This window comes from Crassostrea angulata, chromosome 6 (assembly GCF_025612915.1).
Source record: "Crassostrea angulata isolate pt1a10 chromosome 6, ASM2561291v2, whole genome shotgun sequence".
NCBI classification, from domain to species: Eukaryota; Metazoa; Mollusca; class Bivalvia; order Ostreida; family Ostreidae; genus Magallana; species Magallana angulata.
In genome coordinates, this window is record NC_069116.1 from 30,015,503 (window position 1) to 30,038,380 (window position 22,878).

General features: G+C 34.0%; 1 protein-coding gene across 1 annotated transcript in view; it reads right to left on the bottom strand.

The window, feature by feature from the left end:
• The window catches only part of LOC128187094 (polyamine-transporting ATPase 13A3-like), a 28,740-nt gene extending 6,897 nt beyond the window's left edge, over nucleotides 1-21,843 (bottom strand). The window contains exons 1-25 of the mRNA XM_052857263.1: nucleotides 21,669-21,843; nucleotides 16,989-17,080; nucleotides 16,230-16,397; nucleotides 15,465-15,523; nucleotides 11,941-12,028; nucleotides 11,642-11,727; nucleotides 9,095-9,169; nucleotides 8,767-8,836; nucleotides 7,277-7,411; nucleotides 6,907-6,973; nucleotides 6,602-6,733; nucleotides 6,181-6,369; nucleotides 5,936-6,081; nucleotides 5,446-5,646; nucleotides 4,816-4,877; nucleotides 4,437-4,581; nucleotides 4,098-4,190; nucleotides 3,308-3,582; nucleotides 2,875-2,999; nucleotides 2,255-2,532; nucleotides 2,041-2,120; nucleotides 1,795-1,947; nucleotides 1,520-1,616; nucleotides 889-961; nucleotides 526-676 (exon numbers count right to left, since the gene is read on the bottom strand). Coding sequence (XP_052713223.1) covers nucleotides 526-676; nucleotides 889-961; nucleotides 1,520-1,616; nucleotides 1,795-1,947; nucleotides 2,041-2,120; nucleotides 2,255-2,532; nucleotides 2,875-2,999; nucleotides 3,308-3,582; nucleotides 4,098-4,190; nucleotides 4,437-4,581; nucleotides 4,816-4,877; nucleotides 5,446-5,646; nucleotides 5,936-6,081; nucleotides 6,181-6,369; nucleotides 6,602-6,733; nucleotides 6,907-6,973; nucleotides 7,277-7,411; nucleotides 8,767-8,836; nucleotides 9,095-9,169; nucleotides 11,642-11,727; nucleotides 11,941-12,028; nucleotides 15,465-15,523; nucleotides 16,230-16,397; nucleotides 16,989-17,080; nucleotides 21,669-21,687 — 3,059 coding nt within the window. The 5' untranslated portion in view covers nucleotides 21,688-21,843. The remainder of the gene's footprint in view (nucleotides 1-525; nucleotides 677-888; nucleotides 962-1,519; nucleotides 1,617-1,794; nucleotides 1,948-2,040; nucleotides 2,121-2,254; nucleotides 2,533-2,874; nucleotides 3,000-3,307; nucleotides 3,583-4,097; nucleotides 4,191-4,436; nucleotides 4,582-4,815; nucleotides 4,878-5,445; nucleotides 5,647-5,935; nucleotides 6,082-6,180; nucleotides 6,370-6,601; nucleotides 6,734-6,906; nucleotides 6,974-7,276; nucleotides 7,412-8,766; nucleotides 8,837-9,094; nucleotides 9,170-11,641; nucleotides 11,728-11,940; nucleotides 12,029-15,464; nucleotides 15,524-16,229; nucleotides 16,398-16,988; nucleotides 17,081-21,668) is intronic.
• Between the last annotated feature and the right edge of the window lie 1,035 nt (nucleotides 21,844-22,878).

Consider the following 22,878-nt stretch of genomic DNA (forward strand, 5'->3'; position numbering starts at 1 on the left):
TCCTCTCCTTTGATGCGAAAACAGTGGATTTTATTTTGCTTTCTTGTGCAAGAATTTAGCAAATTATCTAAACAACTTATTGTCATTACAAAGGATTTTTAAAAAGTAGATGAAAATCTTTTTTTTTTGGAACAAAAAGTGATGACCATTCAGTCTCATCTTCATTCCAATGTCTAATCATAATCTGTTACTGTAGATTCCTAATTAATCGCAACAAATTAATATTAGCGTAAAATTGCGAGAAGGACATCTCGTGGATTTTAAATTCTCAATCTTATTTTTTGGATAGATATAAACTTAATGGCCTCAATAAAAATTTGGTGTTCGCAATTTTATATTTGATGCAAAACAGTTGAATTGCGGAATTAAGTTTTTCCGTAAAATAAGGATTCAACAGTAAATAAGCCAGCAGAAAATAAAAATGATGTTATTTTTGTTCAATACGTGCTTTGAAAATTTTTGTAGTTGAAAATTTGATCCATTTGTTCCAATACAGTGATCTTCCCACTGCTAAGTTTTACTTACCACGGCTGGGCTTTGATGTGGAGGAAGCAGAAGGTCTGTGCCGCCGCCTGGATGATCATCTGTAGCACCAGGGACATGATGGGGAAGATGTTAGTCAGGCTGATAGGAGGGGGCTCCTTGGCCAGCTCTGGATACGGATGAGTTCTTCCAACTGTGAACACACATCAAAGATTAAATTCATAATTTCTTGTAGCTGATGTTTACGAAATTTATTATGATAAAGATTCCACTGAAAGTACTGATGGTAGCTGATTCACATATATGTATACATTTGTATATTTACATGTCAACTTTTCAAATTAAATTAAGAGAATTATTTGGAAATAAAAGTCCTTTTTTACAGGAAAATCACCAGCAACTTACATGTAATACTGAGAGTTGACAAGAGGAACAAGTCAATGTACAGGAATTCTGGATCTGTCAAGCTTGCTGATATCTGCATAAAAAACAAGATATCTGTGAGCTAATGCTCACTAAAGATGCCCCTGCTCTGATGTGAATATACAAAATAAACAAAGTCAACATTTAACAGGAAGTTGACACCAAGTTTGTTAAAGAAAAAAATGAATCCAACCATATCGCATGCCTTACCAAAGAGTGTGTTAGAATTTCAAGTATCTGCAATTAAGAGTTGCTGACAAATCTGAGACAAAAATTTGTTAAAAAATTAAGGCTTAAAAAAAAAAACAGTCGTCATTTAACAGAAATTTGAAGTCTGACTTGTTCAAACATGAATCCCACCATATAGCATGCCTTAATAAAGAAAGTGTTAAAATCTTAAAAATCTTTGACTAAAATATGTGTAATGGACAGACAGACAAACACCCAAGGGTAAAACAGCATACCCTCCCCATCCATCGGAAAGGGTGTATAATGAGAAACCTTTCATTTCATTGATTTACATTGATTGGTCTTTAAACCTCTTTCATTGCTTTTGACTTTTTTTGGCAAACGACAAAACACATGACACAGTAGGTGTTATTTAGTTACTTACATAGTATAAAATGGACACAGACACAAATTGGGTCAAGCTGTAACAGGCCATGTACTTGAATATACCATATGAAGTCACCAAAGCAGCTCTCCCTTGTCTGTGATAATAAAAATCATTAAAATAAATAAATTTAGCTACTAGAACCTTTTACGATGTAAACACAGAGTTAGAATATACTGTATATGGGAATACAGAATTTCAAGTTTGTTTAAAGCTAAAAGTTTACATGATTGTCATTCATATATATTAAGGTTAAACTGCAGCTTAGTGTTCACCTGATTACATTGGGGACACACTCAATGTTGGGGACTTTGGAGGTGAAAGGAGAGGCAACTGACGCCTCAGCCTCGGACAGTGAGATCCCGGCGTGGGCCATCTTGAGGGCCCCACAGTCATTGGCCCCATCTCCACACATACCAACATAGTACCTGAAATCACAATGTTTCATCTTCTTTATAAAATTGCATCTATTTCTGTTAACCATTATACCTCCAACATGTTTCAACTTTGCGAACACTTACCCAAGATTCTGCAGTAATTCAACAAGTTGACCTTTTTGCTCGGGAGACATTCTAGCAAATACAGTTCCTTTAACAGCAATCTACACAAAAAAATGATAGGCAAATTAAGTTAAAATTCACAAACAAACATAAATTCTTTAATTAAACCAATGCAGTGATAATGGCAATACACTTCTATAACCATCAGTGATATTCCAGTACATGTAATATTCACCTTGTCTAAGATCTCGGGATAGTGTTGCTGCAGTACGGACCAGGACTTTCCCTCAACAGCAAAGTGGAACACCTGGTCCAACTCCTCAATCTGGATCAAACTTCCGGATCCACCCCCTTTCACCTCCTCCACCGGTTTTGTCTTGTCGTCTGCGTACACAAAGTTCAGAGCGGGCTTGTTGTCCTTGGCAACAGCAGCCTCCACTAGTATGATCTGGTCTGCGGCGTCTACCATGCGACACTCCCGGGCAACACTTATAGCAGTCAATAGATTGTCACCTAGTGAAAAAAAATATAGCCCTGAATAATATTAATACACTCCTTGGCAATGCCAATGGTGGTAAAAAGATATACTGTATGTATTCACATAATCATTCTACACAATTAATGAAATAATCATGTAATAAAAAATATATACCCGGTAAGGCAACACATTAATTAACAGATTTTTGCTATGGTAGCTCTTTTCTTAAACATTTTTTCATTTGTTTTATCTGTATTATGCATGTGTCTGTATATAAAGGTCTCAAAGTACCGGTACACTTTTGTGAAAATGTATAACTTACATAATAGATACAGAATTTAATGTCAAATATCACACAAAAACCCCCTTGAACTCACCTGTGACCATGATACACCTGATGTTGGCCTCCCTCAGCTCCTTAATTACGGGCGTGGTCTCTGGCTTCAGTTTGTTCTCCATCACAATCAGACCCACAAAGTTAAGGTTCTTCTCCACCTGCTCCCTACAGAGACAATGCCACAATTAATACTGAAGTTGTACTTATCATCCTTGACTGTCTATCATTTCAATGCTTTGAGCAGTACTCTGGAATCATCAAAATTCATGGTGGCTCAATTTTTGTACATTTTATAGCAATCTTTCACTCACAAATTAATATCCCTATCAAACTATGACATGCACATTTTCTTTTCTTAGTATGCAACAAACAAATATAATTTTAGTGCAAAAAATCACATGCTGTCTTCCAGTCAAAAGGATGATATATACATGTATATTTTCCAGTTGAAAAAAAGATTAAGTCAAACAAACCTTGGTATTCTTTGAACTTTGACATAATTGATTTTAGGAGGCAATTCCTTCCACGCCATTGCAATCACCCTGTAACCATGTTTGGTAAAGGACATCAGCTTTTCCTGGAAATCTGGAGGAACAGTTTCCGGCTTGCAGAGGGAGGCTATCATTTCTGGGGCACCTTTTGTGTACAGTTCAAAGTTCTGTCCGTTTAACTTTCTGGATACCACAGACATTCTTTGAAGTCCAGAGGAAAATGTAAACTGCCTGATTACTCCATACTGAAGTTCATCCTGTGGTGCATGTAAATCAAACCAAAAACCTTTAGTGGAACTAACACAACATTTGAAGCCAGGAATCAAGGCCATATAATGATATTCATATACTTTAAACATTGCTAAAAATATGAAAATTAGTAACCAAACTGTTACTTTATATTAGGTAAACCACAAATTATCAGTCAAATTGTGACATGTACTTAAAAAGTCACAACATTGTTACATGTAGTCAAATTATGATTTTCCAGGTAAGTCACAAACAAATTAGTCAAGATACAACTTGACTTACCCATATGACTTCAATATATCAGAAGCTAAATAGTTAAAGAACAATGTAAAAGCATAATTCTAACCAAACACAGACACTTCCCACTCCAATTAATGAAATACACCAATTATTTTAAAAAAGTCTTAAAAAAGTCTTACATGTAACATTCCTGTAAAGATCTATAGAGCTCATCAAGGCATCAAGCCTAAACAACATCAACCTTTAGCCTCTATCTTATCTGACGGTGAGGGGGGTGGATTACCTTGGACCTGAGGGGTGAGGACGACCCTGGGTACACCACGGTAGGGACCATCATGTCGAACCTGCTGCCTTCCTCTCCCGGCTCCTCCAACATCTACAATCATCACACCAATATTTACACCCCAAATACATCCTTAGAATATCATTACATATATGTAAATTCATATTCACTAACTCTCATAAAATTTTATTCCTCAGACAAGCTCTTAGTGCTTTTAATCTATAATTCTATACATGTACAATGAATTCAAGAGAACATCAATACAAAACTTGAAGAATTTCATTGCTATAAGACTCAGTAAGTTTGAGCTGATGTTTTAATGTTGATGTGACATATTACCCAGCCAAGGCTGTTGAACATGATGACGTCTAGAGGGTCCCCGGCAATGCTATTGTCTATGATGGTCAGAGAGTGACAGGTGGCCATTCCCACCAGTAGGGGACTAGGTTGTAACAGACTAGGGTCCAACACTTCCTCACAGAAACTGTCCACATGGAGAAAACATTTCAAATTTTAACTCCACTTTTACTGTATAATGTATTTGATCAGCTTTTTCTGTTATTAAGCTTTGCCCTCTTGCTGTTCCTTAAATATTCTTTCCAATTGCACATGCAAGTGAAATGATTAAAGAATTTTATTGTAAGCAAGTTACTATCGGGTATAGACACAAAGCTTGACACAAATGACCAATCCCGTTTGAGTGGTAAATTGTACATACCTGATGTTGCTAGTTGGAATGACTCCTTGCATCATAAGGCCGTCTTCTGTCAAAGTCCCTGTCTGCAATAACATGGGCAAATTTTCATATGAAGAATTCTTATTACTGAATTATGAAATATTCAAATACTCTGGAATCATTAGAATTCGTGGTAATTGTGGATAACCCTCACCAACAAATTGACATCCTCAACAATAACAAAAATTTCAAAGAGTTTTTTTATTGAAACTGAAAACTGATGCATCCACTAAATAACATCCACACGAATAAATAAAAATCCCACAATCCACGAAAATTGACCCGCAAATGTAAATGAGTATACAGTATACTGCAGAACATAGCACTGAATGTTTCAATGAGCCGTTGTATATTCATTTAATGTAAATTGAGGTAATTCAATACATGTATTATATTAATTATCCTAAATTAATTTAAAAAATAAAGCATCTCATACACATAGTAATGAAAATTTGCAGTAATAAAGATCAAAATTGCACTTTATTTTTTAATGGTTTCTTCAACAGGTTTGCATTTCCTCATTAATTTTCTAATATGTTTTTGTGCACATGTATAAGATTTAACTTCTGGATAAATACCAAAGCATTTGTGTGGCCAGTGTCTATCAATTACCTTATCAAAGCAGACGGCATTGATTCCTCCACACACATTGATGCTGCGGGGACTGATACAGTAGATCTCGTGGTTCTTGAGTCGCCGCTGAGCGAACACGATCCCCACAGTCAGCGCTGCAGGCAGGGCAGGGGGTACAGCAATGGTAATGATGTCCAGTGCATGCAGGATGATGTCTGAAACGTCTTCTCCATTATGGACCTGTCAAGATAAAATTCTCTTATGAAACACTTTTTCAACAGCATACAGTAGCTGTCTGTTGTATTCGACAGAATTGTCTCGAAACTAATATCTTTACGATACAACAATTGATTATCATAAAATATTACACATTTCCTTTACTTTTCATACTAAATGTACCAAGTACCAATATGTGAAAATTAATTAAAACTGAATGATATAATGTTTTAAGATTGAGCTACATGTATTTTTCAAATTGACCCTGTATGCAGTAGTTATTTTAAACATGCACAGAACATTATGATCTTACCTCCAATACGATGGTATAGATGAATCCCATTCCAGCAATGATGGCTAAAACACCGACAAAAATGTAGGTGTCTCTCTCAAACTTAAAATCTGCCGGCTTTGGGTACATGATGGATCTGACTAGCTCTCCTTTGGAGGTGGAAAACCCTGAAAGATGAGCAAAAACATGAAAAACAACATCCATCCATAACAACTGCATATTAAAAATTACATCAAAATTTCCGTATTGAACAATGTTTTTGTTACCTGTTCTGATGACAACAGCCTTGACCTTTTGGTTTCCATAGAAACGAGTTTGAATGACCTCGGTGCCGCAAAATAAGACATGTTTGGCATGGTCCTTCATGTTGAACTTCATATCGGAGTGATCTGATTGGTTAGTTGTGGGTCCTGCAGGGTTAGGCAAAGGGGTCTTTGTAATTGGTACACTCTCCCCTACACAAAATAAAATCACCAAAAATAATTCCCTTTTCCATCTTTACTCTATCACAATTCTAGTCTGATGCAACTTGCAAGAAAGGACCTCTTCACATGTGTTGGATCCAGGAAAATGTATACATACAACAGTACCTACAGTGTAAGCTGTTAACAAATGTAGAGTACAAGTTAACATTGATACATATGTACACTTGCTTCATGTTTATTTAGACTATGCAACGATACCCACCAGTGAGCATGCTCTCGTTCACGATACAGTTCCCTGTTAACAGCACAGCGTCACACTGCATGACACAGCCTCGTCTTGGTATCTCGATGATGTCACCCGGAACGAGATCATCAGAGTGAATCTCAACAAACTCTGTCAACAAACAAGTCATAACATTACCTAGTTAACAATGAACTGAATTCATAATTAAACTTACAAACTCAGTCAACAAATAAATGTTTAAAAATACCGGTAAGAGCATATGTTAGATGTATGAGTAAAATTAATTCCTGAGTTAACTAAAACTGGGTTTGTTGTACACTCACCATCGTTCTCCCTGCAAACACTGACTAGTGTAGATGACTGGATTGTGTTTCTGAGAGCCCTTTGCATCTGTCAACAAATATATCAATACCATGACACAAGACCAGTATTTTATTCTGATGTTTATATTATACTGGTATTCAGTCTTTTCTATATCCTTGTTCTCATGTTATATACTGTACTTGATTTGAAAAAAAAAAGCTTTCTAAAAGCAAATTTGACCTTTGTTTCATGTTTGTTAGCCAAAATTTTAAATATAATTTAACCCTTTTGGTAGTAATAGAAATAACAAAATAACTAAAGTCTTTCACCCCGTGGGTGTGAAATCACAGGTACTTCAATAAAATAAAATATGCAGTGTAATGCGCTTACTTTTCGGGTTTGGTAAATGGAGACAATGATCGAGAGACTTGAGAGGAAGACAATACAGGAGGCATAGATTTCATACTCATCGGAAAACCAGACCGAGGCACTGAAAGCTTGGAACACATAGAACGGTGATAAAGCCTGCAATCAGAACAGAAGCAAATAAGACCATGTGTGCTTTTTTAAAGTTATCCTATTTAATACATGTATTTAGTTTTGCTAACCCCATAAAAAGTCTACACATGTATTCCAGTGATACAAGACCTTAATGACCATATGAGTAGAAGCAATCTTTTCCAAAGTAAGTTAGTTTTGAAATTCTACATGTATTAAATATAGCTCAGAGCAGAAATATGCTTAACTTCTTAACGTTTATGGACAAGCAAGACTAGAAATATTGCAGATGTCTAAATTGTAAAAAGACCAATTGCCTATATTTCCTCCTAGCACATAAGAAATTTTTGACAAATTTTTCCCTTGTAAGTATAATAAATAGTTAATATGTTTACATATTGTACATTATTTAGATCAATTAGAAAACAAGTGAAAAGCTGTCAATGTGACAGCAAACCGGGTTTTCTTTTATGTAAACTGTATCCATAATCCATGTCAACCCTTATCCAGTGAAATGGAGTACCCTACATGTATATGCAACATTTTGCCAAAAAATGACTAAGTTCAAAAGCTAGTATTTTTTTTATAAATTATCGGAAATCAAAATCCTAGCAATATGCACACCTCTGATATATGTACAATTGATCGGCAAAAGAACAACTTCCCATCTTAAGAACTGTAGGAGGAGTTATCCGTACAATGAGGGTACCCTATATGCAATATTTTGCCAAAAAATGACTAAGTTCAAAAGCTGGTATTTGTTTCATAAATTATCTGAAATCAAAATCCTAGCAATATGCACACCTCTGATAGATGTACAATTGATCTGCAAAAGAACAACTTCCTATCTTGAGAACTGTAGGAGGAGTTATCCGTACAATGAGGGTACCCTATATGCAACATTTTGCCAAAAAATGACTAAGTTCAAAAGCTGGTATTTTTTCGATAAATTATCAGACATCAAAATCCTAGCAATATGCACACCTCTGATATATGTACAATTGATCTGCAAAAGAACAACTTCCTATCTTGAGAACTGTAGGAGGAGTTATCCGTACAATGAGGTTTCCCTATATGCAATATTTTGCTAAAAAATGACTAAGTTCAAAAGCTGGTATTTTTTCGATAAATTATCGGAAATCAAAATCCTAGCAATATGCACACCTCTGATATATGTACAATTGATCTGCAAAAGAACAACTTCCTATCTTGAAAACTGTAGGAGGAGTTATCCGTACAATGAGGGTACCCTTTTGGCAGCCGCACGCCCGCTATCCGCCCACCCACCCGCCCGCCCGCCATTTTCACCATTTTAATAACCAGATTTTTGTGTTGGAAAACCCAGTTAATTAATTAAGGTAGACATGCCTGTAAATATTTACCTCTTTGAACAAAAGGTACAGAATAGGTTTGACATGAACAGCAATGGAATTAGCACCATAAGTAACTCGTCTGTTGAAAAAGAAAAAAAAACATCTCTAAATACATAGTGTATAATCTAACAATTCCCTTGACTTCCCCACATATATACACATTACATAATTTGTAATTACATTTTGTTTCAAAATTTCAAAATTTAGGCATCAATAAACTCCACTCTAGGCATCATTGAACATGGTCCTGCATTTTGCAATTTGTTAAAAAAAATTCTAAACTTATGGCATTGTTGAACTCTACTCTGATTATTTAATCCTGGTCTCTCCACATTACCTGCGACATTGTTCTGCTACAGACAGACCCTGCAACCTGTGGAACTGTGAACAGCTCATATCATCCTCCAGACCTCTGTAAGATTAAAAAAAAAGATCTGACCATTTTGAGGTCTGTAGATAAAAAGGTCAAACATTATTACATCTGACCATTTGGAGGTGAGAAAACAGTCTGTCACTTATATCTTCTTTCATGTCAAAAAATGCAAATCAAAGATGTATCCTTTTGCCTACAGTGTAAATATATACCAATTTTATATATTATTCAAAAAATGTGCATTTTCAAATTTCTTATTTACCTAAGACTTGATGTAACAGTCATGGTCAAAAGAAATAGAGCAGACACCATTTGAATGAGTACAGTACAAGCTTATATAAACCCCTGACAATTTAACTAAGTACTGTGTACTTTGGAAACATGTTGTTACAGGGTTTGGTTACAATAGAAACCATCGATTGAAAGTACTGTCATATTTATCACTTCTAAAATTTTCAAATACAAAACAAAATTTAAATTACTAGAAGAAAATATTGCGAGTGAAGGACTTGTATCATTTTTAAAGTCATCACTTCTACATTTTTTTGTCGTTAGCAAACAAGTATGTTTTGTATTTAAGTATTTTTTAACAAAATTAGTTGTTCATTTGGCATGATTGTCTTTTTTACCCTTTCTGCCACCCATAAACAAGCTCAGACATACAAACATGATTTTAGTATTAACTATTTTGAAAACTCTTCACCAAATTTATAAGTGAATATTATATATATGAAATCACATACAATGTAATGACAAATATTTACGGTAACAGAAGATTGTAATTGTTATTTGCATGCATAAAAAAAAATAATCATGAATTATAAGTCAAAAATTGTATGATTGAATTATGAAATAAAACAGCTATGTTACATATATATGCATCAGAGGGAGACCTGTCCCTCTATACATATATGCATTAGGGACAAAGTGACTGTGATTATTAGAGGCCTACTGCTTATACTTTAACTCATGCTTAAATCATAAATGTTTATGTATTTACATCTATAGTTTTGTAACATTTTAAATTTAACTTCATTTTATTTACTGCATTTCAAAAATGTACTTATTATACATGTGCATGACTATGAATATTTATGCAATTATTGTACTTTACATATGATTCAGTTTATACGTAGAATGATAGACCTGATTTACTTCTGTTATTAGATTTATTAATTATTATTATATGCATATGTATGTATTAACTTGCAATTTTGAAAATGTAAAAAAAAATATAAAGAGTTCTGTAAGAGCTGGGTATACGCAGTCCATATATTTTTGAAAGGCAAAAGTTATATACTGTTATATACTGTACTAATTATTTCATGATTAACAAGAGAAAAAACTGGTTTGTGGCGACTGAATTTTTTGATGTAGATAATCTGGAAAATAAAACATCACAGACATTTGAGGACTGGTTAGTGGCGAGAAATATTTCCGATGAAGAGACTCTCACGAAATAAGCCAAAATTTCTCACATAAAAATTGGTTTACAGTACATTTATCAAGAAAGTGCATCTATTGATGTGCAGAAAATCAATAGAACTGGGTTCATTTTTTGTCAAGGCTGACATGAATGGGAAATACCATTTTATTTCAATGTACTAGCTGTCAAGCAAAATGTTGTCACAGTTTATCATGTGAATAGGCTACAGCTGTGCGCCAGATGACATTTTTGACCTGAAAGTCATTAAGGGTCAACTTCTACACATGGTCTATTACAGATACAAAATATCATAACCCTAGAAAGGGGTCCCAGAAATATCGAGTTAAATATCAGACACACTTGCTGACCACTCAACTCATAGTCACAGAATTCAATGTCCTGTGTTATAGAAAGGACACCAACACAAATACAGGAATAAGATCTTAGAACATGTTTTACTTCTATATTTACTGACTTCGTGATTCAAATTATTGATCGAAATATCCTTTCTATATCAGATGACCTGAAGATAAATGTGCATGAAATCAAATCATGTATTCCTGATTTTTGTAGGGGTTGAAAATGAAAATTATATCAAATTTAATGTATTTTCAGATATATTTACAAGTATTCAATATTTGCCATCAAAATATATGTATATCATCTAATAGTCTATCCTGAGATATTTATGCAACACATTTGGACGATTTTTAATAAAAATACAAATACCTTTGAATCAAGTGCAATGGCATTCAATGAAAGAAAAAACATCCATTCACACATTATCATTTTTCAGTTAGAAAAATTCACAGGAACCAAAACAAATTTCTAACTGAGATTCAAAACGGAAAATGTTGTCATCTTTTCTCCATTCAGAATCACTCGAAATATCTCACACAATAATTCAAGCTAGGCTACTATCTGGGTCAGATGCAATACAAAATCCCCATAAAGTTCACTTTTTTTCAGCTGTGTATTGAAACCTGATAATCTAGAGGGGGGTGTTTCAAAGAAAAACACCTATTATGTACAGTTACTGTAAATGATTTATTACTGGTATATGATATTTTCATTGTAAGACTTACTTGAGTTTCTCAAACTCTTGAGTTTCGTTATTCCAGCAGTACTTGACTTTCTTCACAGTGAAATATCTCATCAGATTTTCATCAGGCTGAAACATAAGAAAAAAAACCAAATCAGAGACAGAGAGAGACCAAAAAATGGTACACTATTTTTACCTCATTCAGCTTCATTGTCAACGAGAGAATCTAATTATGTGAAATAATAATAATGCAATCTATTTTATCAGTATGAATTATTTGAGAAAATAATATGCAGCAAAAGATCAAATCAATTTTTGCTTGAAAAAGTTAATTACACCTACCCCTTGTCCTTGATAAACAAAACCAGCCGTGGCTTTTCGACGTCTCTTGGAGAAGGAAAAAGTGGGAGTGGGACGGATTATTTTGACTCTGCAGAAGAAATAAAATCAAAGGCCTGACAGGCTTCAAGGGCATCTCACATGGAAAACAACTCTAAATTTTGGATTTATTGTACTCAGAATATAACTTGGCTCAAATTTATCTGGCATCTGCAAAAGAGATGCATGTGACTGATTGATGTAGAAATTCGATGCATCTTTCTATACAATTACTTGTCTGTTGCAAAACTTAATATATTTATACAGTCAAACCTGCTGTTACGGCCACCTTCAATCAGTGGCCACTCACCATAAGCGGCCAGTTTCAACCCTGCCTGTTTAGTTTTTTACTACATTTCAACTGATTTAAGTGGCCACCTGTCTAATGCGGCCAGCGGCCAGTGTTTTTAAGTCCCATGGTTTCCACATGCCTGTTTTCAATGGCAATTTTGTCTGTTTTATCACATGACTTCTGACTATTATGTACTTATATACTTAAATACAAAGTTATTTAATCGCCAACATGTACAGAAATTTGCCGATAATACACACCTTTTTTCTAGAAAATATTTAAGGGGTGCTTATCATACATCCCTATGGAATTTTGACACTTTGTTTTAAGATGTAAAACAGTGGCTCTCGTAGTTCAGTACATAGCCCTTGTATGGAAACGCTACTTCTGATTGTTTACCGCATTCAATCAATTGAAAATTATTATTTGGGCATATTTAGCAGAATATGTTTTTCTCTTCATCCATTGATAGATAAATTGAATAAAAACGGCCATTTAAAATTAATATAAACTGTTTATTCAGCAATCTGAGCTGTGCATTCACCATCTCTTTGTACGCCGCCATTACAGATGCTATTAATAAATCTGCGCAATAAAGCCAAAATGAATATACTTGGTGTTTTTTCTTCATTAATATGAAACCTGAAATAAGAGGCCACCTGTCTTAAGCGACCAGTTTGTCACTGTCCCACAAGTGGCCTCTTAAAACAGGTGTGACTGTATGTTTAAACAATACATGAGCATTGGTTTCATTTTCAGTATTGATCATTAATTACTGTATACAGGGAAATATTTGCCCCTGTTTTATTTTCGCTCCTTTTCACCTTCAATGTCAACGGGCAAATTTAAGACTGGGAAACTTCCTATGTCTCCAATCATCTCTCTTTAAACTCAACTTTATCTTGGCGAATTTAAGACATGGTAAAAAACTGTTTGCAAGTGAAGAAGGATGAAAATAACACGACAGAGCAAAATTAACACAGCATACAGTGTCTGATAGGTGAAAGATCAAATATAGAAAGCTAAGTCAGATCAGACAGTATGGTAAAGGAGCAAACTCCCTTGAAGCAAGGTCATATCAAATTTGTAAAAAATTAGGATTTTCACTATTTAATACAAGACATGTAAATCCCAACCAGAAATTTAATTCTACAATAGGTCATACCCACAGACAAGAAATCCTGCTCAAAAGCAGACTTTCCAAGTGCAGTACTACTCTCAATTCATTTTCTCTTTTTCATTAACAAGAGTGGGATTACCCCCTCTTTAACATAAAACCAAATAATATAATTCATTTAAGTGTAGCAATCAAGTAGACACACTCTTTAAAGGGTGTGGTAACCAACATGGAACTTTAAATAATTTCGAAATTCTTTATAATGATTTTTTGAGTACAAACATATAAATAACTTACATATGCACTTGTAAAGAAGAAAAGAATATATATTCAACACATTCTTTAATTTAAAAGGGTGTGGCTATACAGATTTGGAACTTTAATTTCTAATTCTAGTGGGTTTTTTTATAAAAAGAAGTAAAATTTGTCATCTGGGTGAATGATCACATTGTTTTTGATTGAAATTATATCCAGATGTACAGAATAAAGATTTTAAAGAATTAACGAAACTTCAAAAGGATAAAAAAAAAAAGCTCCACATTCATGTTATGCATATAACCTTGACCCATGAATTTCACAATTTTTGAATTAGTCACTCTAGTTCATTGGAACCATTTTGTTTGCATATTAAATGTTACACCAAAGGAGAAGAGAATATTATCATTTTCAACACATTCTTTAAGGGTGTGGTAACCAACATGGAACTTTAATTTCTTAATGTTAAAAAAAAGAATAATAAAAGAACGTTGCACAATTTGGAACAAATCAGTCTTCTTTATCAGAACCATGTGTGTAGTTTGTTAGCTTAATCTTAAGGAGAAGAGAAAATTTTCAAAAAAATCAATTTTCTTTGAACTTTCATTATATGATTAACAGAGCCCACGCTACAACCACAACTTCGGTCCCTTAAGTCATGACACCTTTAGTAGATCCTTTTGTCATCATGTTCATGACCAGTACTTCATTTTTTGGTAGCTACTTTATAACAACAAAGTATACTTAGTGGTACTCGGATAAAATTCACATTTTTTTATCCACAGAAGGCGTGTCACCCATAGAGGCTCCACACCAGCACTGGCTGATATTGAAAACAATAGTTTATTAAAAGATACGTATACAAGCTTGCCTTTAACATGTCACCACTCAGAATGGCTTAATAAATTCTAGATTTCATCTATGATGTTCCAAAATCAATTACATCAAGATGTAATATAGCCATCTGTGTTAGATAATAAAATCATTTCTCCAGAAAAGAAAAATCTAATAAGTTTCCCAACTCCATACAAGATATCATTGATTACTAATAAACTCGGTCCACAGTTTTGTGGTACAGTTGTAATTTTCATATAAATGCCAGCTAGATAATTACAGAGATTACCGGTATTTATTTTGTCTTCCTATTAGATATCATACAAATTTAAAAAAAAAAAATATACACAAAACACAAATTGAAACGTGATCAGGTTTCTATTGAACACAGAGTACACAAACTCAATAATGTATGCATATCTCAAAAATAAACACCAATTTATCTTTTTGGATCAATAAACAGGAAGAATTTATCGAAATAAAAAAAATTATTTCCTCTGTTGTCCTCTTTCTTGCTGATATATACAGGTAACTCTACAACACCTAATCTCATATACCTACCAAATAAACTGTCAAACTGAAGCAGAATTGATTTCATACATGGTATTGAGTACCCCAGACCAAGTTTCTTCCAATCATGGCATTAAATAAATGGTAAGTTCTTACATTTAATGGCATCTTTGGCTTTTTAACTTGTATCAAGGCCAGTTTAATGTTCATCATATCACATTCTTTAAATATGTCAACATAAAGTAAACATTACTTGAAGGATATTAAGGAAGTTCATCTATCACACAGATCTTAGATGTTGAGGTGGATATACCTTCAGTCATACTCCATCAACACATTTAGATATTTTTCAAAGATATCAAATGCATTTTGACTCCACCCATATATTCTATCTTTGATCCATCTCAATTAACACAACTTATATTTGCCTAGTCTAGAGTAAATGGGATATTTTTATGTATACATTTTATGTAATCTTACCTTGTGCCATCTTTGGTAACCAGAATGATTTCAGCAACAAACCACTGCTCATATTGATCCTAGTTTAAAGAAGTTTAAAGATAATTAACACATGTACATGCATAAACCTACATGTATCTCATAAATTTTTCGGTAGACAACCGAGTTGTAAAATTAGTTGTAAAATAAGATTACTAAATTTGCTACAATTCAATAACAAGAAAAGGTGCATAGATTCAGTTTTTTATTATACATGATTCTACAGAGATAATTATATTTTCTCCATTATGAAATTCTTTTTTGGAAATCACTCTGAAGAGAGCAATTAACACTTCTATTTTGTTAGAACTGGGTTACAACAATGCAGGGTACTTGTAGTTATATCCTATCCAATCTTCTATAGGAATAAACATACCAGTACATGGGGAAAAAAATGTTTTCAAAAACATGTCCTACAACAAATGCCTATACATATACCAGTACAGTAACACACCGTTATAGCTAACACGCTTATAATAGAATCACACTAACAGCGAAGTGATTTTCATTCCCCATGACTATAATACATGTTGTTAATTTGACAGAAAGAATGAATTACACTTATAACGAAGCATAATCGCCCGTCCCTGGCACTTCGTTATAACCGTGTTTTACTGTTACAGTAGTAAATCAATGGCTTACAAGCTATTTTGGTCCAAAGGACTTTCACTTATTCTATGTTAATAATAATATTGTACTGTACCATATCTATTGTATGTATATGGGGAGCAGAAGTATTTGTTTTACCTTGAGTAGTACTTTGGTAGCGTCGGCCAGCTTGGTCTTGGTGTGCGTACATTTAATGTACCACTGTGGACACCAGTACATCACTAGGGGCAGTATGCCAGCCGTCAACAGGTACCCCACGTACATCCCCCACCTCTTCATCCTGTTCGGTCTGTAACCAGTGATTTCCTATAGAAAGGACCACAGAGCCTAATAAGAATTTAAAACAAAACTGTACTCACAGAGAGCACAGAAAACAAAGAAAACTCAAATCTAAAAGACGCTGCTGGAATGGGAAATATAAGGGAATTACAATTATAGAAAAATCATGACCAAAAATCAAACTTTGTGAAGTCTTTATTTTACTACTGTTACATTTCTTAGCATTGTGCATAGATATGATATGGTAGAAAATACTTTAAAACATACAAAACCATTTATCTTTAAGTTCTACAAGGGCGAAGTCCATTCACAGTTTACAGTGTTAAAAACAACTATATATTAAACAACTAAGTATAGATTTGACCCATTAACAATCTTACCAGTATTTTTTATATTTGTAAACAGTTTTCCAGTTGCATTTTGAATTGTGAATTCAGTGAGATCTTGTAAAAGGCAATTAAGTATTCAAGAAAAATGATTCAAAAAAACAGCCTAGAAGATTGGTTTTTCTTGTCTAAAGTGTGGCTAATAAGACAACTTCTTTAAACTAGATTAAATACCGGTACACCTTTTAAATTATTGTAGAGAGATTTGAGAAATTTTTTAAAATTTAATTACCATTTGGTCATCAGTACCCTTGTTAAGGTACAGTACATCCTTTCTCAAACTGGTGTCCAAGCCTGCCTTCATCTTCACCTGGTGGTATTCACCTGTATAATACACCAAAAATGTTGCAAAACAAAATGGAAAAGCATCCCAGTTTCTCTGATTCTAATATGCTTGGTGCTTTGCACCAAGGTAGGCTGAAGGTATATGTACCTGAAAGCACGACAAGAGGCCCGTGAGCCTATATTGCTTACCTGAGTAACATATCTAAGTTTGTTTTTTATTTGTATCTCTGTGTGTTTTTTTTTAATATCTGTAACCTATGTGGCCAAATTCTGGATATCTCCTGAGACTAGTGACTTTTACATACCCAATTTATGACAATACACGGTTACTAAAAATGTAGGTGAACCCTGAAATATATTTGGGGTAGTTTTATTTCATTGTCAATTTTTTTTCCCATAAACAACATACAAATCAATAATACTAAAATTAAATTAGTTTAAAATCTCTTACAAAAATTTAAAAGATTACATTATCAAATCCTCTCCTTTCGTTTTTACTGATTTGACAGTACTGATGTGATTTTGAGAGTATACATTTGGGGTATGTTTGACTTTATCAGTAAAGGTACTACTATTTTCATTCAGACAATGATAGACATAAATTGTATGTACTGTCATCGGCAGTTACATGTATATGTGCCGAAAAGTACTGGGAGATTAGTATGACCTAGTTGCCTGTTCCTCATTCACACATTCTAGCTGTTAACAACTTGAGAACAAATATTGCTACGTTCATTCTACTGGTATTAATGTACCATCCTAAGAATAGACTGAGGAGCATTGTTGAGTCCGTCTTTACAGCAATTGACAACTGTAAAATAGGCAAATAAACAAAAACAAGATATAAGATAATTCCCCCCATCTAAATGGTAAAACAAGGGTCAAGGTTACTTTCAAGATAGCTACAAAAAATTGACAAATTCATAATATGTTATCAATATTTTTTGAAAGGGGTTCCTAAAGCAGGGGTGGGGGAATGATAGCTAGGGTGTAATGAGTTTGGGAATCTATATGGACTTTTGAAATTTCTTTTACTAACCAAATTTTCTATAAATATCATTGATTGTTAAATTGATGATAAATTGGACATGCACAGATAATAATACATATCTAATATAATGCTACAAATACTTGCAGTTTCATCAGGATATATCTTTTTCCATAACTTGATATCAAAATCTTCATTATTTCCAATTTCACTTTCTATAATCCAAAAAACTGCCAGGTGTTATGTTACATGGATTACATATCTGTCAGAACAGACTGACCTTTGAACTCTTATAAACCTAGTTCCAACCAGATATGCCTTAAATAGACATCTCTAGACATAATTACAAATAAGTTCTTTAATATCAACATTTTATCTTCTATGGTTATATTTAACATACCAGCTCATATTAAGGTGGCTCATTACACCTTGAAATAGTTTCTCAAATCAGCAGGACATTACTTGATTATGATGAATAGCATGAGTTATAAGAAGTACATAGGAATAAAGGCAATGAATGTGCAATTTTGGATGAAAAGTTATATTTCCAAAAAAATAATGCAGTAAATGGGAACAAAAGCCCCAGACGGATTCAAACTCATGATCTGCTGTTCACAAGCCCAATATTTTAACCACTCTGCTATGAGGATATTCAACCAAATCGATAAAAACAAAGAATTGAACAAAACATTTGAATCGCCATCTTGTGACATAGTGTCCTAAAAAGTATAAGTATAGGTGTAGTGAGCTATCTTAAGATCTTCAGAATTTTTTTTAATGCAAAAAAGTATATGTATGAAATCTATTTTAGCTTCAATTTATCTGCTCACTGCATCACCAATCTTGTAAACTGAAATAATGTTTACCTGCATTTTTGCCGATTCATGGTATTAATTTCACTGAAAGAAGTTCTTTGCTTCACACACCCTAGAAGACAAAATGGGAGTTTGCTGTGTGGAGACCAATTACCATAGAATGATATTCTTTCACATGACTCTTCAATGTATTTTAAGATATCAGAGCATGTGATGCTTTACCTTCGCTACATAAAAGATGAACAGAGTTCAAATGGGAATGTAATCTGTGTCATCAACCTTCATCACAAAGCAAGGATTGAATAGCTCACAGCTAACTAAAGTACAGACATGCAAATAATGTCACTGTTTTTTTCTGTAAAAAAAAAAATACTACTGTAATATAAATACCAACTCTAGTCATATTTGCATTTGCTACATGTACCTTGCATATATACCTAAACTAGGAGGATTTTATTCTACAATCACTCCAGAAAACATGAATAAATTGAATTGATATTTCTGAAAAACGAATTAACAGAGTACAGTCCTATGGTGATTGGTGGGGTTTTTTTTCTTCATGTTTTAATATATGCAATATCACTATAACTCAACTGCATGTATCATCTCTAATCCCTCCTTCCTTTTATCACCCAATCTGTGAATAAATGAATAATGCAAATGCTTCCTATAAGGCTAATGCGACTTAACAAAATGCTCCATTGAAATAAACAGGAAATACACACTTACTTTATTCTGATGCCTTATATCACACTGGGCATTGTCTTTTGTTAAACTTGAGGGGTAGTACAATGTAATAAGGTCTGTCTATTAATTTCTTTAAAAAAAAACAAACTATACTTATTTGATCAGGACAAACATAGAACATGTTGAAGCTCTAGTATTAATTTCTTAAAAAACAAACTATACTTATTTGATCAGGGTGTTAAAAAGGACAAACAGAGAAGCAGAACTAAAGTGGCATAGTCAGTTGATTACTTGGAAATGGTACAACTCCAATTCATGACTACTGTCGCAGTGACCTAATATTTGAAATGTACTATTAGCTTGATATGTACAATGTAGTATACAGGAAACCTGATTAAATTATCTCTTGTTGTTTTGGGTTGTAGTAGAATCCTGACCTCCTTTCCCACACCAAAAAAAAATAGTCAGAATCTCGAGTCTACTTCTTCCTTTGGAAAAGACTACGTTCAATTCTGAATATGAGGAATAAGAATTTGTAGAATGGCACCTGGTTTCTCCAACAATGGTCTGTTTTACTTGTTGCATTCCAATTTCATACAATCATGCTTGGTTGTTCGATTAAGACACAGTACCATGTTAGCTACAGTAAGATATAATGTGCTGGTGCGGGGACCAAGATTGGATGTGTTTGAATTAAAAGGAAATCTAAGTGTATAAATGCATGTATCAGTAATCATTTACCTAATGAATATCAAGTATCACTGTATAATGCAAGTTAAAGACAGATACTGGCAGAAAATCAAGGTCAACAGAGTAACCCAGACTAATTGAACTACAGATCTGAATCGTTATTTGTAAGTTTCATCACAATGTCCAGATCTTGTCTGCTTTCCATTTAAAGATGCTGGAACAGATGGTGTACAAGCCTGTGGTCATTAGTTGTTAATGTTGATTCATTAATTATCATTTGTTATTTCATTATTTCATATGTTCTAAGATTTTACTTTGAAATCAACCCCCCCCCCACCCCACCAAAAAAAAAAAACACAACCTAGTAGAACCATTTTAATAAGAACTTGGACTTTGAGTAGTTGTGTCAAAACAGCAATGTGACGTAGGCCTGTCTATTTCTTTGCTGGCCACTCAGCCATAGCTCTTTGAAATCAACAAGATTTGTCTGGCTTTTGAGCTAAGACTACTAATCCTAATCGGTGTATATTTTGCTTAAAACCAGCATCATTTTTAACTTGTTTTGACGCAAGAAATAGATAATTGCTTCCTACCGAAAGTCCCAGGTCTTGTTAAAATGGTTCTTTTTGTAATATATGTACCATGTAACAATGTATCTTGCTTCAGCAGCACATTTTCTACAAATGATGGAAAACCATGTGCACTAGCCATTAAAATGAAAATAATTTATTTCTAAGCAATTCTGGTGATATATTATAATAATTATAATAATAATCTTTACAAATCAAAATTATAATTTGTGTTTGTTCCTTTACAAAAGTCAGACAACTAAATGTCAAGTAGGTAATTGGCATAGCTATTACTTTTACATATTGTTTTCATTTGGTTTGAGTCGGCTTTGCTATTATATCTAAACTGAAAAAAAAATTCATACAATCTTGGGTCAGTCCTATTCTTAATCCCCAACTTTGGTCACATGTATGAAGTCAAGGTTAACATGTTATATACTATACATGTACATGATGGTTTGTTTGTTTTGTTTTTTGGGGGGAGGGAGGAGGGGGGGGCACACTAGCCCTATTGTCGCTAGGTTATATAGCAAAATTTGTATTTCTTTTTAAATATTAATTAAATTTCTCAGACTGATTTTCATAGAAAATTCTGTGGGCAGTGATAGATGTTTGTGATGGTAGACAATGAATGGAATTGAGGGGCGATGACGTGTGAGATTCGATATATACTTAGGGACCGTCAATAAAACTAAAAACTTGTAATTCATAACAACACGTACAATTTTTTTGTCCTCTGACTTTTTTACCCACTATAAAAACAAAAAAAAAAAAAAACAAAAAAAAACACAAATTCTTTTTTGACGAGCCCCTGTGGACAATGAAACACACAATAACCATGACTAACAATTTGTACAATGGAAGATTTTATCATTTACCTCTCTCACTCTCAGTCATCGTCACAGGCGTATTGCTCTCCTCTTTCCAACTGTCAAAACACCATTATCGTTTGACTAATATTATAAACGAAAGCTTTCACAACCATTTATGGACCTATAACAAGCGTTGATATCTCTCCTATGCAAGAGTGAATGCCATGTGTTGTATTTTTGTTTTGTGCCTAATTCTGGTTGTAAACCGTCTTTTGATTGGTCAATGAAAAATTAGCAAGTTGTACGACCGTTGTGCAACTTCTGGGTCGCTAAGTGTCTGTAGCGGGAAAAATGAAAAGTAAAAAATAAAAAAAAAATACCAACGTATTTATTAAACAATTGTAACGTCACAATTTCAATATATTTTAAAAATTAAAACACTGTACACGCGCTGTGCTCCGGAGTCCGTGCTCCATGAAACTCATTCTCTCACCAGAGATCGTGCTACACAGGCTTCGCTTACACATAGGCGTCGGAAGCAAATTGAAAGTGGGGGGGCTAGACTAATCCTCAGAAATATTGAGAAAAAAGTAATTCCAAAAATCCTAATCCGTGGGGGGGGGGGGGGGGGGGGGGGGAGTATACCTATACTTCCAAAAAAAAAAAATTACTTACCAAACCGTGGGGGCGGGGGGGGGGGGGGGGGGGGGGGGGGAGGCTAGTATGCTTCTGAATCTAACTTCTCAATCTTTCAAGGTAAATTTAGGAACAATAATCTTTCCTACGACAAACAGTGGGGGGGCTGAACCCTCTATTATGCTATGTTTGTAATGGTTAGGTATAACTTAGCAAAAAAAGTGGGGGGGCTAAGCCCCCCCTAGCCCCCCCGGTTCCGACGCCTATGCTTACATGCGTAGCTTGTGTAGCACGACCTCTGGTGAGAGAATGCATCAAACGAACAACCTTATTTATGCGTGCTCTAAGATTGGTCAAGATAAACTTAGTTCAATTCATTTTCCATCCATTGTATTCAGGCCGCTAATAGGCAAAAAGAATAAAAGACCAACAACATCAAACTGAACATTTCAAATACACATGATGTACATGTAGCATATATATATACATTTCAACCCGTATAATTATATATATAAAATATGTCATCTTATTCTTCTGTACATTGCATTTTCCCCTTGAACGTTGCACACATATTGTACGCAATATAATCTGAGGTTAACCAAAGCATTACAATTAAGACTAATGCATGCACGCCCTTATA